General features: G+C 49.8%; 1 protein-coding gene across 1 annotated transcript in view; it reads left to right on the top strand.

Annotated features, from left to right (window-relative positions):
* Nucleotides 1-1,681: 1,681 nt before the first annotated feature.
* ALPK3 (alpha kinase 3) overlaps nucleotides 1,682-17,848 on the top strand; it is a gene marked incomplete at its 5' end in the record, with an annotated part of 50,196 nt that continues 34,029 nt past the window's right edge. Inside the window, 3 exons of the mRNA XM_081114729.1 lie at nucleotides 1,682-1,824; nucleotides 6,407-6,445; nucleotides 9,896-10,017. Coding sequence (XP_080970855.1) covers nucleotides 1,682-1,824; nucleotides 6,407-6,445; nucleotides 9,896-10,017 — 304 coding nt within the window. The remainder of the gene's footprint in view (nucleotides 1,825-6,406; nucleotides 6,446-9,895; nucleotides 10,018-17,848) is intronic.

The following is a 17,848-nucleotide window of genomic DNA, read 5'->3' as shown; positions in this document are numbered from 1 at the left end:
GGAGACTCATTGTGCAGAGATGGACAGGGCTGAATGGCTTTGGTGTCTGAGAAGGAGGGTGGGCTCTGCTTTCTGAGAAGCTCTTTGCCCAAGAAGAAGGCTTCTTGTTTCTACCCTAGACTGGTTCTGAGGAGGACTTTGAATATGGTTTTTTTAAAAAAATTGATTTTAGAGAGGAAGGGAGAGGGAGAGAGAGAGAGAGAGAGAAACATTAATGATGAGAGAGAATCATGGACTGGCTGCCTCCTGCACGCCCCCTACTGGGGATGGAGCCTATAACCCGGGCTTGTGCCCTTGACGGGAATCAAACCCGGGACCCTTCAGTCTACAGGCAGAGGCTCTACCCACTGAGCCAAACCAGCTAGGACTGGATATTTTTTTAAAAAATACATTTTTATTGATTTCAGAGAGGAAGGGAGAGGGAGAGAGAGATAGAAACATCAATGATGAGAATCATCGATTGGCTGCCTCCTGCACGCCCCACACTGGGGATGGAGCCCACAACCTGGGCATGTGCCCTGACAGGGAATGAACTGTGACCTCCTGGTTCATAGGTCGATGCCCAACCACTGAGCCACGCTGCTGGGGCTGGAGATGACTTTTGAATGGGGAAAAGGAGAGGGAGGACAGGTGCGGGGAGTGGGAAGGTGACGGTAAGGACAAGGGTAGAAAGTTGTGGAGAAACGTCCCTCAGAAATTGGCGAATGAGTGCTTTTTCCTGGGCTTTAGGATCAGCCTGTTTCCCGTCAGGTGCTGGGAAATGGAGGCTGAAGGGGTGGGAGCAGGAGGGTCACTGACCCCAGAAGTGTTTGTGGAGCCCTCATCTGTGCTGAGTAATGGAGGGAAGACACATGCGGCCTCCCCGGGGGCCCAGGGCGCTGGCAGGGGAGCGGCCTTGTCCAAGGGCTGGACCCACAGCCCCGGCGCCCTCCCCCAGCTCCCCGCTCTCCTGGCCTCTGGCCTCGCACCCTCCACGCAGCTCCTCGGAACCTCGGCACCTTCCGCTCGCCCAGGCCCGGAGCCCGCGCCTCCACGTCTGCTGGCCCGCAGCGGGGCGGAAGGCGGCGGCCGCCGGGGTCTCCAGAGCGCGCCCCTGCCCCGACGCCGGACGGCCCCGCGGTGGACGCCGCGCACGTCAGGCGTCGCTGAGGGAGCCGACCCGCCGGGGTCGCGAGAGAGAGCGCGCCCCTGACCCCGACGCTGGGCGGCCCCGCGCACATCGGGCGTCGCTGAGGGAGCAGCCGCGGGGGGCTCTCCAGAGCGCGCCCCTACTCCGACGCCGGGCGGCCCCGCGCACGTCGGGCGTCGCTTAAGGAGCAGCCGCGCGGGGTCTCCAGAGCGCGCCCCTGCCCCGACGCCGGGCGGCCCCGCGCACTTAGGGCGTCGCTAAGGGAGCAGCCGCCGGGGGTCTCCTGAGAGAGAGCGCGCCCCTGCCCCGACGCCGGGCGGCCCCGCGGCGGACGCCGCGCACGTCGGGAGCCGCTGAGGGAGCAGCCGCCGTGGCCCCTCAGGCCGGGCCCGCGCCCCCGCGCCTCAGGGCCGCCGGGGGAGGGACAGCGGCAGGTGACGGCCGCCGGGGCTATAAATAGGGGCGCGCGTCAGCCGCGGGCGGAGCGGGCGGCGCTGGGCCGGAGGGCGAGGGCGCGCGGGGCCAGGCGGGCGGCGGCGGTGGGGCAGCAGCATGGGCTCGCGGAGGGCCCCCAGCCGGGCCTGGGGCGCGGGCGGACGGGCCTGGGCCCGGGGCGACCGCGAGGACGACGGCCCCGTGTGGACGCCCAGCCCCACCAGCCGCAGTTACCTGCTGGGCGTGCGGCCGGAGACCAGGTGAGCGGCGCCCCGGGGGCCGGCGGGCGGTGCGGGAGGGGTGAGGTGGGGGGCCCAGAGGCCGCGGCCAGGCCCTGGGTGGGGCCCCGGCTCCTGGAGGCCCGAGCCTGGGGGCAGGGCCGGGCCTCAGTGGCCTTCACGTCCCTTCACGTCTCCTCAGGCCCCTCAGTCAGTGGGCCTCACGCCTCTCGCTGCTCGAGGCTCCAGAGGAGAAAGGGCTTTCTTGGGGCGATTTCACAGGGGCCCTAAGGCGCCCTTATCGCCCCTGCCTGACTCCCGCCCGTGGCCCCCCGCGCCCCACACTGGCTGCTCGGCCTCGGATTCCACAGTGAGAGATAAGGAAGCCCGAGCGCCTGAAATTCCTCGGGCTGGAGGGAGGGGAGCGGACACCAGGTGGGGGGGGGGCGTCGGGAGCAGGGGGGGCTCTTAGCTGGAGTGGGGGTCACCGGGAGGAAGGAAACCGAAGCCAGGGAGGTTCTTCCTATGGGCACAGGGTTCTCGTCTCCCTGGGATCTTTGTGGGGGCTCGTGAGGTGAGGGGGTGAGCTGGGATGCCCCGTTTGGGGGAGCGGGATGCTAAGGGAGGGGCCGGACCGATGTGCCCTTTACTCCTCAGGAGTCACAGGGGTGTGGGTGCTTTAACTGTGGTTCTCAACCTTCTGGCCCTTTAAATACAGTTCCTCATGTTGTGACCCAACCATAAAATTATTTTCGTGGCTACTGCATCACTGTCATGTTGCTACTGTGATGAATCGTCATGTAAATATCTGATAGGCAGGATGGTCTTAGGCGACCCCTGTGAAAGGGTCGTTCCACCGCCAAAGGGGTCGCGACCCACAGGTTGAGAACCGCTGTTTTAGGACCTGTGTTATCCCAGGTAGAGAGAGACAGGTAGGCAGTGGAGAAGCAGGCGGGCTGCAGAGGCCCCGCAGACACACAGGGACATGTGCATTGCCATGGAGATGACCCTTCCTGACCCCTCTGGGCAGCTCAGTTTCCCTCCCAATGGGGAGCATATTTTCCAGAGGGAATTGTGAAGGTTGGCCCCAGAACTTGGCTTGTGGGCGTGCAGAAAACAGCCACTCGGAGAAGCTGCCTGGTCACCTACCTCCCTCTGTCCTCAGTTCCTAAAACAGCACCAAAATAGGCACCAAGGACATTTAGGAAAAGTCCCAGGCACTTCCTCGTGAATTGGCTGAGTTCTGTTGACCTTGGAGTTGGAAAAGTTCAAATGTAACCGGAACCTGTTTCTGCATAAAAACTCGTCAAATGGTATCACATGTCTGGGGCAGGGCCGAGGGCTTGTGTTAGTGACTGAGTCAGACTGGACACGGCCCCTGGCTGCCAGGAAAGAATGCCCCTTGCTCCTAACTCCCGGCTCTACGGAAAAACTGGCATTCCAGTCTGCGGGGACGCCGACTGCCTTGTGGGAGCCTCACACTTGTCTCACACTTGTCACAGTGACTTATCTGAGCTTGGCCTCCCATGTCTGGCCTTTGTCAATACCCATGGAACAAGTAGGAGAGAGAAGCAGGGCCTTTCTTGGAGACAGCAGCACTGGAGGGAGGGGAAAAAAGGTGGTTTCAAAACCAGGCGGGAGGCGAGGGGGGCAGGGGTCTGGGCTGTTAGGGAAAAGGCTGGAGAGTGGACATCGTGCTCACTATCCAGCTGCCCCGACAAGCAGGAGTCTTGGCCCAGGTCTAGAACTTGTCTCCCAGTACACACCTCCCCTCCCCGCACCCCATGGCCCTGGAAAGGTTTCTAGTCCATACACAGCTCAAGGGTATTTCTAATGTCCCCTGGGGTCAGAGATCCAACATATAAATAGTCCCACCAAACTGTAGGCCCAGCCTCCTAGGGAGTCCAGCCTCTGGAACTTCAGCCCTATAGGCAGGTGGGGCTAGGGTAGGTTAGGAAACTACCGTTGGCTGGATGTAATCACAGCCACCTCATTTCTGAGGGACACTCAGAAGTCCCAGAAGTCCTTGCCCCCTCGTTTCTTGGAGGCCCTGGTCCAACCAAGTGAGCTCGGAGGAGCAGCAGAACCTATGATGTTTGCTACAGACGACTTTGTAACACCTGTTTTGCTTAGGTCAGGCAAGTTGTCTAGGATTTTCAGGTCAGGACTTCCCAAGGGCCTTTTATGGCCCCAAATATCTGAAAGCCAGAAGGATGGGAGGCCTCCAGCTTCCGTGGCCAGGCCTGGTTCTCTCCAGGCCCAATTCTGTCTTTATGAAGAGACATATCCTTCCTGAGCCCCGAGTTTCCATTCTTTAAAATTAAAGTGACATTAAGAACTGTTTTAGGCCTTTCTGCCCCAACACTTGATGTCTCTGATTCTGACCCCTCAGAGCCAGTAAATGGGGAGTTCCCTGCCTGTGAGAGCCCCTAGCCTCATTCTGGCCCAGTCAGCAGGGCAGTCCTATCTTCCACCTTCTGAAGACACGGTGCCTCCATCGCCCAGGATTCCTCCTGCTCTGGCTGACATCTCTGGGTGGGGCCCAGAGAAAGGACAATGGGGCGAGGGAGCAGAGACTCCTAACCAGCCCTGGAGAGAGATCGGGGGAGGGTCACTCTCCCAGCTCAGTGCCTTGCCCACTTGCAGGTGGAAGCTGTGGAACCTGTCATTTTTCTCTGTAATTTAGCTGATTCTCTCCCTCTACTCCTCAGGGAAGAAATCCAGACCCAACAAAGGAGAAATCTCTCGATTCTGAGGAGAAAGGCAAAGGAAGTTGATGGTCAGGAAAGGATGGAGTTGGCCAGTGCCTTGGAACCATGGGAGGTTCCTCCCACGCTGTCTCGAGAGGATTTTTAAAGCTCTGTGCAAAGACAGCTGCATTCTTGCTTTCTTCTTCCCATCTTTTCTGGAGCAGCAATTCCTTCTGGGAGGCAGGACCCTTCCTGTGTGAAAGATGCACTTCCCTTCCTTCCTTCCCTCCTCTTCCCTTTTTCTGTTTCTTTCTTCCATGAAACAGTTGTTGAATACCCACCGTATGCCTAGCACTGTGCTAGGGGCTGTAGAAACCACAAAAAGATCTAGGTTTGAAGGCTGGGTAGGAAGGATTTAGTTGAGCAGAAGGAAAGAGGAAGGGCTTTCTAAGCATGGAGGACAAAAATGAGGGCTCAGAGTCCAGTAATGGATGTGTCATGCTAGTTAGGAGCAGGCCTGGTTACAGTAGAACCTGACTAAGTGTTGGAAAGCAGAGAACCATGGATGTAGCGGGAGTGTGAGTAGATCAGGGAGGGCCTTAAGTGCCCAGCCAAGGAGTAGAGACTCAATATAATATATGGTGGGGGGACTGTAGCATCTGAGGAGGGGTGTGGTATGAGGGGTGAAGGAGAAGTGGGTTGAGGTGGTCATCAGATATGGAGCCATGAGGGTCTAGATCAGAGCACAATAGCTGGAGTAGAGAGGGAGAAAGAAGGGCCAAGAAGTGTTGATTGACTGGACCTGGGGGTTAGAAGGGGTGAGAGGAGCCCAGAATGGCCAGGGTTAGAGCTCTGGAGTTTGGGGGAGTGTTGGTGGTATCCACAAACCCACTGGAGGGAAAGCCAGGTTTTTTGGATGGAGAGGATGAGTTTGGTTTTTTGGTTACAAAGAGATACAGCCTGTCAGTGGAGCTTTCTTGTAGTGAAAGATGTACACTGCGAGTGCCATTGAGCAGGCTGGGCTGCTGACAATGGAGGGAGAGCTATTCCCACGGTAGGGACAGCTGCAAGAGTGAGTAGATGGGCTGGCCCCTGAGGTCTCCCGAAGAGCAGTGGGAGATGGTGGTCCTAGACTTCACTAGAGATATTTGTGTTAGGAGGGAGGAGGGAGAGGTAAAAGTTGGCTCATATCTAGTGGGCTGGAGCTCTACTATGGGGCAGCCCTAGGTGGGTCCTCCTCACCCGCCAGTGGCCTACACAGCCCCTAGCTAGTGCCTACTCTCAGCTGCCCCGCGGCAGAGGGATGATCAAGGCTCTAGGCATAATGGGCCTTGTGCTGGTCTGACTGAACTGGGTGCCTCCTGGCTCCTGCTGAATTAACTGCTTTGTTTTTTTCCCTCTTCACTGTCCCAGCTGGTTTGCCTTGTGTGGCCTCTTTAACCGAACTTTAACACATTAATGGGTGTTCTCCAAGCCACCTGAATCCTTCCCAGCCTATTAGGGGATTTCCAGGAATGGGGGCTTTTTTCCCTCAAAAGGCTGAGGGTTGAAGCAGGAGCTGCCCCCAGGCTGCTATGCTGTGGGCTGGAGAAGCGTGCCAGGCAGCTCTAAGCCCTTTCTTGGGGGCAGTGACTGAAGTGCCTGGGACACACCTTTCTCAAAGCGCAGCCCTAATGGGCTTTCTTTCTGCCTAAGCCCTAACCATTTCCCCGGACTCTGCTGCATTTAATGAGCTCTTGGTTTCAGATAGACTGGTGTCCGATGGTGAGGCCACTTGCTAACCGGAACAGGCCAACTAAGACAGCTGGTCCCTTTTAATAGAAAGGCCTCTGGGCCCTAGATGATGGCTGGTTAATACTTTGCAGACTGTTGATTTTGCCTCCTCCTCTCCTTGCTTTTTTGGCCTAATGATTCCATTTGCTGTTTTTGCTTAGCTTATCAAGCAGCCGGTTGTCTCTCCCCAGCTCTGGAAGGTAAATGCACATTGCATTACATTTCTCTGACTGCCTTTTTTCTTGGGTATGGACACGGAGGGGCCCTTGGGTGACTGCTTGTGCACTACTAACCAGGCTGCATGGAATGAGGGGAGGGCTGGAGGGTGGGTGGTGTAGGATGTGAGAGGTACTCGCGTGAGCATGGGTCTCACAGGCCACACATGATGCTTGCATGGACCATTTGAAAGGGGTGCAGGGACTCAGAAGTAGGCATGGGTTCTGAGATGCCTGCACTATATCTCTGTGCACTCGGGAGAGGCATCACGGAACCAGAACAGGGAGCCACCAGTCATGTGACCCACTTCTTCATCCTAGGTTTTCATGGTTTTTGTAACCACATATCTAGGTTTGACACCTCATTGTCTATCTTCTAACCATGGCTATTGCCTTATATTTTTTTTTCCTTCAGTCAGTTAAGGCCTCCTACCACCTCTCATTCTGAATTTCCCTTTCCTTTGGCTCCTCTCTACCCCTGCAGACTATGAACTCTGTGAGGTCAGGAGACACCATGTTAGTGTATTCCTGCGTTAGCTCGTTCTCTGAATCTGCTGCAGAGCCAGGGCAGGGCCTGAACAGGCCGCAGATGGGGTTTGCCCATTGAAAGACTGCCTCCTGAGCTGGGGACAGCTCTTTACCCCTGACTATTATAATCAGAGTTGGGAGCATTTCTGGACTATTCCCACCACTTGGACCGCATCCCAGACTGGTAGATTGGGGGAGAGTTTGCTATAATTTCTTTAAACAGAGAAGGATTTCTAAGTAGCTAACTGGTCTCAATAGCTAATAATATCTACAGATGTGATTAGTACCTACCATGTAGGTTTCCTTTGATGGGGAGAACAGTGAGGAACATGGTTCTGGATGGAAGAAAGGGTATTACAACTAGTTCAAAGTGGAGCATGGTCACTGCTGAAAGAGACCATCATGGAAGTTCATTTAAAGCAGGGTAAAATAACCATACCTAAGGTCAAAGTTAGGTTCCTTTGAACATTATGTAAACCACTGATTCTGGTGTTCTCTAGAGCAGCGGTCGCCAACCAGTGGTCTGTGGACCACTGGTGGTCTGTGAGGTCTGAAAGATTGGCAACTGCTGCTCTAGGGAACACATGATTAGGCTGTGATAGCCGTATGAAGTCACAGAGTTGGAAGGACTTAGAGGTGTCAGGGTGGGAACAGACCACTTCCAGATGTGTGGACTTCCTGGCTTTCCAGGGGACTGGAAGCACACTGACTCCATCCCATGTCAGAGTGGTTAGGAAGATGGGGACAGAAAGCATGTGACCTTCAGTGGAACATGACAGTGTCTGCAGTTATTGTCTGACATGCATCCAGACCCACTCCCCTGGAGGGCCTCATCCAGGCATGCCCTTCAGCAGTTCCTATGATTTTCCAATTTAAACATATTTTTTATAATATAGCTTAGGACCTAGTGTGGAAAGTTTGAGATATGTTTTTTTTCCCCTTCAAAAAAAGTAATAACACAAATGACTACCTGTTGTTGAATATTTAGCATGAGCGCTTGTCTCTGCAAATTTTCTTGAAGCTTGATTTCCATGTTTTCTTTCTTACCCAATAGTTGAAATTATTTTCTTAGACTTGCTCAAGCAGCTTCGTCCTAAGAGCCTAAGCTGAATATTACATCCAGGCTCATGTTCATGAGTAAGGTAGGATTCAAACTAAGCATGGAGGACATAATTAGGAATGTTTTGAATTAGTTGCAAAATCATAGAAATCTGATTGCTTTTGGCATGGCAGTTTCTGTTGGTTGGATTTAGTATTCCCCAAAGTCAGAGATTGCTGTTAGTACAAGAACAGCAAGAAACATTTTCAGATGTTATATTTCCTGAGTGTCAGGGAGTTGATAGTCTAGGTCCTGATGGACCCTCTGTTTCTGAGTGGATTAAAGGGAAAGGAAAAGACACTGACGGAGGAGTTGTAGGTGAGAATGTTGCAGGGAATGTCTAACTGTGACTTCACTCAAGTGTTCAGTTATGTGAGAGGCCAGGATCCGCTTTCTTGGTAGTCTGGGGGGGAGGGGGGAAACTGTCCTCCCTGAAGGCCTGAGCATCTGCATTCCTGTAGAGATGCCATGGCTGCACCCATCAGTCTAGAAGTTTTACTTGATTTTAGATACTCTTCTTGGGATGCAGTCTTTCTCCTCAAACTCAAGTCCAGAATGATCTCCATGGAAAGGACAAATAGAATGTGGAAGGTATAGGGTTGTAGTTCTTGTTTGCTTGTTCCCACAGACTCTCACCCTGCCCGCTCCTGCTGGAGAGATCACAGGGAGACACACACTGCCTGTGGGTGACCACCCCCTCCTCCGAGGCACAGAGAAAGGCAGCTTTGAATGATTTGTCTTTTTCATCACAGTTCTTACTGCTTCTCTTCACTTTACCCCTCACAGTCCTCCCTGCTGCTCATAATAGGGTGTGTGAATTTGGATGGGGAGGAAGGCTGGGCACAGCTTGTGCACCATACAACCTGGCTATGTGGTTACGCTTCACGCCTTGAGTCTCTGCTGGCCCATGAAAAGGTCTGGCATGGTGGTTTGCTTCCTGTGCCCAGGAAGGAGAGGACTGTAAATGCTAAACAGTGTTGGTGAGTCTGTGCTGGACGCAGTGAGCCCACAAATGCCTCTGAATTCTGGGAGTTGGATTGTCACAGGGAACTAAAAGTCCTCTTTGTAGTTTGGCAATCCTGCTGGTTGGTCTTGGAGCTGCCAGCCATGTGTTCACTTGAGCATGTGGTCTCCAGGTATGGAACAGGGGGCCATGGCTGGCTTCCCACGACAGGTCCATAGCCCTGTTTAGGGTCAGAATTCATTTAAGTCTCTCTTTTCCAATACCCCTAGGAACCTGGGTCTAGACCCCCTGGCATTGGCTGGCTTATATTTTGTCTGCTATGAGTCTGTGCTTGCAAATGCAGGCTTTTTTTTTTTTTTTTTTTTTTCCTGAGCCCAAGCTTTAGAATAGGCTCCTGAGCTCCTAGGACCTATGGATCCTTAAGAGTTGGCCAGCTTTTCCCTCTCTGGCATGAGTGGAGGCTCTGCTATGCTGGGGTCTCCCTCTCTGAGGCTGGGTCTATACATGCACGAGCTTCCACGGAGCCGAAAGGTGGAGGGTGAAGCAAGGCCCCTAATGAGGATGGGGTGGGACGCCAGGCTCTGGCATGCTCAGGAATCTGGCCTGTGTTCAGAAGGCTTCCTATTGTAATGGGTCTGGGTCAGGATTCCATTTAGCCCTTGGTCCCATGGCTGTCCCCACCTGACTAAGAGACCTAGGCTTCCTTGAAGAAAGACTTAGTCAGGTGCTGGCCATGGCCCCAGGATGACAGATGGAAATGGTAAGATTTAAGCTGCCCTGGACAACGCCAGGCTGTGGGATATTGGGGGGAAGGCAGCTCTGAATAGTTCTTTGCCTTTCCTAGGAGCACCTTCTGCTCCATCATTGCTCAGCTAACAGAGGAGACCCAGCCAGTATTCGAGACCACTCTCAAGTCCCAAGCTGTGTCCAAGGACAGCGACGTCAGGTTCACCTGCGTGATCACAGGTAATGAGGCCATCCCCAGGCAGGGCCCAAGGGGGCTGTGGGGCGGACATGGAGGGGGATTGGCGTGTGCACAAAACTATGCACGTTGACATTTGTTTTCTTAGTTTTCTCACCAGTTTAATCACCTTATGTCGGCTGGGGTCCCTTTCACCTCCCATTCTGGAGCCATATATACACTCTGCCCTTCTTCAAAACCCGTCTTCAAGAAAGGTTCCTCACCTTCAAGCACGTACATACACGACTGATGAATCTTAATTCTAAGGGAAGAGACAATTCAGTTGAAAGAAGTTTTTGAAACCATCTCTCCCCCAAAATCCCTGTTTTACAGTTGAGTAGCTTGAGGCTTGGGAGTCCCAAGCCTAGAGACTAATGTACAATGATTCTGACTGCAGACCTTGGAGACAGACTGCCTGGCTTGGAATGCTGGCTTGCCCCCTTTTCAGTTATGTGATACTGAGTAGGTTACATAACCTCTCACTGTCTCATCTGCAAAGTGGGGAATGATAATAGTATGAACTTTATAGTGTTGTTATGAAACGAAACGTATTAATACCTGCAAAGCATTTGGAATAGTATCAGGCATACAGTAAGTACCATGTAAGTGTTAGAATAGAAGGCCATTGTTATTTGCATTTCACTGAGCTCCCTGGTAGAATTTGAAGCAACAGGTTGGCAAAATAGGAAGCAAAGTGATGTTCCTTAGAAGGGGAGGGTAGAGGAGTGAGAGTACTGGAAAGCTGGACCAGGCATTGCCCCTCCCCAGACCTCTCAATAGAGTCTCCCACTGTACCAAGCTGACCCACTTCAGGTCCTGCAGGACTCACCAATAGATGCCTACCCTTCCCAGCTGTGCAGGCAGCAGTTCAAGGGTTCTAGGTCAAGCAAGGTTCCCTCCACAAGAATGTATTTTATTATTTAATTTTAAAAATTTTTATTGTTAAAAGTATTACATATGTTCCGTTTTTTCTCCCATTGACCCCTTATAGCCTGTCCGCACCTCCCGCCCCAGGCCTTTATCCCCCTGTTGTCTGTGTCCATATGCATACAAGTTCTTTGGTTGACCTTTTCCCACCCACCTTTGCCTTTCCTCTGAGATTCTATAGTCTGTTTTGGCATGGCAGTTTCCTCTAGAAACTGTTGGTTGGGATTTAGTATTCCCCAAAGTCAGAAATTGCTGTTAGTACAAGAACAGCAAGAAACGTTTTCAGATGTTGTATTTCCTTCTATGTCTCTGGATCTGTTTTGTTCAACAGTTTATTTTGTTCATTAGGTTGCACATATGAGTGCGATCATGTGATACTTGTCTTTCTCTGACTGGCTTATTTCACTTAGCATAATACTCTCCAGGTCCCTCCATGATTTCTCAAAGGGTAAGAGATCCTTCTTTTTTATTGCACAAGCACATATTTTATATCAAGGGGATTGGTAGTTTCCAGCTGTGATATGTCCTGATTCCGGGGGTCTTGTCTGCTCTAGCCAGCTAAACCACTTCTCTGGGATTGGTTTCCCCTGGGCAGGTCTCACCCTTACCTAGAACCCTCTGAGCTCCAGTTTGAGAACACTGCCTATTCCAGGGGACACAGAGATGTGCCTGCTTCCCTTACCTTTGTACAGCATAACACATTTTGCAACGTTTATCTGTTTCCATAGTCATTGAATTCTTACAAAACCCAGTGAAGTAAGTGCTATTATTTTACACAGAAGGAAACTAGAATAGTTGAGGTGATTTGCCAGAGCCTACAAAGCTGGTAAGGAGGAGATAAGCTTTTGCTCTGCGGCTCCTGAAGCTGTTTGCTTATGCCCGCTTCTCCTACCCTACTGTGGCACTAACTGTTAAATGTGGCTCTCTCACAACTCCAGGCTTTTGCATATGATATTTTCCCTATATAGAAAATCCTTAATCCTTCTTTTTGAAGAAAATTACATTTTATTTTATTTTACCAAAACAAACAAACACATGCACATTATTTAATACTTCAAATTATACTAACAGGCATATTATCAAAATATAGTAGTTCACCCCTTCCACCAAACTTATCTTCTTAGAAGCAACTGTTTTCAGCTTTTAGCTGCTGCTTCTGGTGTGCATACATTTCCATAAGACTAAGTAATATGTGAACACTGCTGACTTCTGAGTCTTCAATTTTAGATGCTATCTCATCTTCCTTTTATGGTAGATGGGGAATTAGCTCTCTTTACCATAATTTTCTCTGCTCCCCCTTACTTATTTTCTCAATATAGTTATAATTTTTGTTTAAATCAATATTTACTGTTTGCCTTATTATGCCTATGCAATATTATTCATAATTAATGTTGTAGTACACTATGATTGTATTTCTTATTTTTCCTAAAGTTAGTACTTTCTTTAGTTTTTCACTTAATTAGTTTTTGGTACCTATTACTAATTTTTTTACACTTTTTAATAGCCTTTAAAAAATTGATTTTAGAGAGTATAGAAGGGGGGGAGAGAGAGACAGACAGACAGACAGACAGACATTGATGTGGATCGGTTGCCTCCCACATGTGCCCCAACTGGGGATTGAACCCATAACCTAGGTATGTGTCCTGACTGGGAATTGAACCGGCAACTGTCCAGTGCATGGGACAACGCTCCAACCAACTGAGCAACCCAGCCAGGCCCTAATAGACTCTTAATATAATTTTCTGCTAAGTCATTGCCCTCAGTACTCTGTCAGTTACTTCCTTGGAGACATCTCTCTTGCAGATCTCTATTCTTCGGTCTGAACTGGTGGCCTCTTAGGTCTGATCCACTGGTGGCCTATTAGGCCTGGTCCACAGCTATTCTCCTGGGTCTTCCCTTTGCCTTTATCCTGGGTTGACTCAGTTTCCTGGGTCTCACATCTTCCTTTTTTATTTGACTTACTGTATGGCTTTATTGAACCACATCCTTCAGTAGTTTCAGCAGGTCCTAAAGATGGTACAATAGCAGGAGGCATTGTGATGACAGATCTCAACCTATCTTTCCTGTGATTCATTCTGCACCAATATGATTTAGTTGCTTTCTATGTCCGGTGCATGATTGACATCCTAGGATCTCACTTCACTGTCATCCTGTAGATTCCCTTTATTTCTCTCCTGTAAAGGATTTCCTGTGTTTTGTATTCCAGGGTTTTCTTTCTTGATTTACATTTTTGTTTTGGTAGCGTCCTAGGAGGAGTATATAGGAAGTAGATGTTAGACAACTTATATCTTAAAATGTCTTTTTCTTTACTTTACTCTTGATAGAGAGTTTGGCTGGGTATAGAAGTTGAAATTGAAAATAATTTCCCTTTAGAATTTTGACGAGATTTTTCCATTGCCTTCTTGCTCCTAATGTTGCTGTTTGGAGCAGGAGGAGAGTTTGGTTCCTAATCTTTTGCATGAGACCATTCCCCCCCCCCCCCCGCAACCCCTACTCCCCTATGGAAGCTTGTAAGAATGTTCTGCTATTTCATAACGATGTATCTTGATATGGGTATCTTTTCATCCTGGGGCATGCTTGGGCACTTTCAACCTGGAAACTGAATGCCTTCAGTTCTGAGAAACTTGAGATTATGTTGATGTTGAGTCTTCCTCCTGTCATGTGGACATTTACTACCAAGGACTCATTCTCTTCTCTTCTGGACCTTTTTTCCCCTTTCCATCTGGTCATCTTTCTGCTCTACTTTTGGGACATTTCCTCAGTGTTATCTTTCAACTCTTCTAACATTTTTTAATTTCTAAGATGTCTTTGTAAATCCTATTGACTGGTTGTTTCCTGCATGGGCCCTAACCAGTGGCAGAGAGTAAACCCACAACTCCGGTATGTGCCCTTGACTGGGAATCGAACCCAAGACCCTTCAGTGCACAGGCCATCGTTCTAACCACTAACCACTTCAGCCATCCAGGGCTTAAATCCTTTTCTATAGCATCCTGTTCTTTTCATGAATGTAATATCTTCTCTTTATTCTCTGAGACTACTAATGATAGTTTTCTAAGAGTTTCCTTCTCCATGTATAGCTTGTGTTTCTTCCAGTTGGCTTTTTAAAAATTTGTTTGGATCCATAATCATCTATTTACAGGCTTTCCTTAGATATCTAGGAGATGACTGGCTGGTAATGATTAAGAGTGGGAGACTAAAAAACTGATTGGAAGTTCTTAGCAAGTAGGAGGGGCTTGGGTCTTCTCTGTAGGGTGATTTGGGGGCCACTGTTGGTAACTGCCACTGTGTCTTTAGTCCTTTCCTCCTGGACCAGCAAAATTCCTCAGTGTGTAGTCTCCAGTATCTTGTCTAGAGGGTAAAAGTTTTATGGGAAACACACAGATTAAAGGGTTGGGTGGGCTCTCTGTATAAAGCACTTATTTTATATGTATGATTATTATATTTTTTCCGTTTTCCACTGAATAGTCATGCCCTCCGTGGCTTATCCTCAGGGATAAGTTTTATCTTTCTAGTTATAAATCTCACCCTTGGCCATGATGGGGAAGGAGCTGTCACCTAGTGGTACAGAGTGGATAAAGGGATCCAGAGATCTGATAGTTTTTCAAGTAACTTTTTACCTTTCCAGCTCCTCCTATAGCCCCAGTCTTAAAGGCACCTGTGGCCAGTTCTTATGCCCTTTGGGGGTTTTCTAGTGTAGGAAGGGTGATTGTCAGTTTTCCTCATGCTGGACTGGGTCAGGCGGCCTTAGGTCTGCTAAGCAGTTTCTCCTTGTCCATCTGCTTTCCAGCTTCCAGTGTTGTTGCTCCTAATACTCTCCTTGCCTGTTCTCCCCTTACTTGTGGTTTTATATCGTTAAGAAAAAATCTCTTTAGTGTAGTCTTAGTGGTTTGGGGGAGAGAGTGAAAATAGATGATCTGCCTATTTGGCCTTCTTACCTAAAAGCCTACTACTTCTTTGCCTGGCAAATTCCTTCTCATCTTTTAAGGCCCAGCTCAAATGGCTCATCTCCAGGGGGTCATCTTTAGTATTTGCATTTAAAGCTCTTGCTCTCTCCTCAGTGGCACAGTTTGTTTATACATCTCTTTCTTCAACAAGACTGTGAGATCTGTGAGGTTAGAGCACACACCTGACACTGACACATTGTGCCTCTTGGGAGCTGGCACAAAAAAGGTGCTCAGTATATATTTGCCCACTGACCATGCTGTGAACAATATCCGTATCTTTTCCACTTTCCATGTTGCCTATACATTTCAGTTGCAGCTTCGGTGCCTTGGCAGTAGCACCTGTTGTGGGGGCCTCTGGCCACTTGAGAGGTGCAGGCCTCAGGGATGGCTTTCCCTTCTCTCCTTTTGTCCTTCTGTCCTTTGTAGCCATGGACTCTGAGAGCAACGTAGAGAGCCCAACATGAGTCTGACTTACAGAATCTTGGGACACTTTATTGAACACTTCCAATGTCATCAAGGGAGTAAGCTTTTCCCTGCTTCAAGCACAACCTAAAGGGGCAAACTTGTCTCCCCTCAGTCTCCTGAGACCGGCTAGGGTTTTCTGTGTAGGAGCCTCTACCGTGCTGAGATCTACAACACTATCAACAAGGTTGTAAGATTTCCAGGATTCTGTATCTCTAACCTCCATACCCTTGTCCATTATTGTACCTAACTCCCTCTTCCCCCTCCTCACCTCCACGCATACAAACTATCTCAGGTTACCTGGGTTTTATGCAGCAGATTAGGAAAGATTTCTCTGTGATCACCATAGTAAAACTGTAAATAAGCAATGAGAAAAGAGAAAATGTAGACTGTAGGAGAGGGGGAAGGGTGATGCAGAAAGATCAGAGAACAAAAGAAACAGGGTTAGAAATCAGCTTTCCAAGAGGGGAGGGAGGTAGAAGTGGGTAAAGGGGGGATACATGTTGATGGAAGGAAACTTGACTTGGGGTAGTGAACACACACTACAATATACAGATGAATTGTATACCTGAAACCTATATAATTTTATTAACCTATGTCACCTCAATAAATTCAATTAAAAATATTGGCTCTCCACATATTGGAAAGGTGGGTGGTGGTGGATGGGTGGATGGCTGAGATTGGTCTGTGTGTGAGACTGGCATGGTAATCCTGGCTCGTTTCCATGGAGACAGTAATCACAGTTGCCTCTCTTCCTCCACCCCGCTGGTATCATTTTTTATACTAGGCTGTGATGAGTCAGCCCCTGCCAGGAGCAGGTGATGCTTTCCTGGTGGGTCAGAACCTAGTCCAGGTGAGAGAGAGGCGGCTGTGCTGGTTCCATGTGGGCTGACCTGTGAGGGATGCCCTTGGAGGCTCAGAGAGGAAAAGTTTTACCTTGAGATTCTTTGTCAGAGTTAACACGTAGGAGGATAGCGGACCTTGACTGGTCCTTTTGCCTCCTATCTCCCCCAGGAGCCCCTCAAGCCAGAATGCTACTGCCTTCCCTGAGGCTGTCTAGCCCATTGCTGTCTGGCATGGTGGCCTCCTTCCCCACTCTCCTCAACACTGTTATAGATTCAATGTTGGGGTGTGTGTGAATGTGGGTGCACATATGTTGGGGCAAGAGGAAGAGGAAATACTAGCAGCAGGCTAGATGGAACGAGGGACTGAGCCTTTAGACAGAACCAACCAAGTTCCTGAAGAAACTTGTTAGAGATGTCAGTCTAAATAATGACTACTGGTGCAGAAACTTGCATATTGGTCCCAGAATCACCAGTAGAAAGATCGTTAGAAAAGGAAAAAGGAAACCAGGGCTTTGTCATGGGCCAGCTATGTGACCCTGAGTAAGTTTCTTAGTTTTTTCTGACTCTCATCTTTTTTTTTTTTTGCATAAAATAGGGATTAAAACACCCGCCCTGTTTTATGGAAGAGAGGGATTTGAATTTTGGCTCTTCTACTTAGCAGCTGGATGAATTTGGGTAGGAGCCTTCATTTCATGGGCCTTGATTTTCTCTTCCTCAAATTGGGAATTAACATTCTTCACAGGATTTTTGTGAGGATTAGATGAGATAATACATGAAAAATGTTCAGCTCAGTGCTTGACTCAAAGTAAGTCATGAGTAAACATTAGCAATTGTTTTCACAAGATTGTCCTGAGGGCCAAATGAAACTCTGTACTTGAAAGCTCTTTGAAAACTTGAGATTTACATTCATTATGACTCTTGAATCTGAGCTTCTCCAAACGGAATGGTTGGGAGGAGGCTGCAAGTTCCAAGCTGGGTTCCAGACTCGGGTCTGCTGGCTGTGAAGCAGAAGTCACAGGGTGTGACCGGAAAAGGGAAGGCCACCGGCTCCAGTGCCTCTGTGGGCACACACTTCGGCATGCACGTGTGTGCAGCAGGGAGGGAAGGATCTCTCCTGCTTTTGTCTGTTTTAGAATGCAGTTCATATTATCCAGGGACTAGCCATGTTTTCTCCCCAATTAAAGTTGTTTCCAAAACTCATGGTTGCCATGGAGCTCTGAGCTGTCAGGTTGGTCCCACTTTGTAAAGAGGCACAGTGGGCGGCATGGGGGCTTTGGCCCCAGCCTTGAGGCTGTGGAGTTCAATCAGTGTCCACCTTCTTTCCCCACCCCTGCCCCCTTGCTCCAGCCTGGATGGACTCAGATGCCCTGATGCCGAGGCCCTACTGGTCAGGTCATGGGGCAGGGAGGCTCTGAGCCGGGCCCTTGTAGGGATGAGATCATCCCACAGGATGGTGAGGGCACCCGTGCTGGTCCTGGCCATATGCATAGTGATGTAACCAGCGGCTTTAGCTCACAGTGGAAACATGGGGTTCACTTTACAGTCAGGGCTGCCCAGAGTTTGTTCCTGGCCGACCTGGCTGCAGCCTTGCCTCTCTTGTTCCCAGCTTCTGTACACAGTTCCAGGGTGCCCTGTGCTTCCACCACTCTACTCTCCCC

Source organism: Myotis nattereri (genome assembly GCF_964212035.1).
Source record: "Myotis nattereri genome assembly, chromosome: 21".
NCBI classification, from domain to species: Eukaryota; Metazoa; Chordata; class Mammalia; order Chiroptera; family Vespertilionidae; genus Myotis; species Myotis nattereri.
This window is presented reverse-complemented; position numbering and strand designations above follow the sequence as displayed.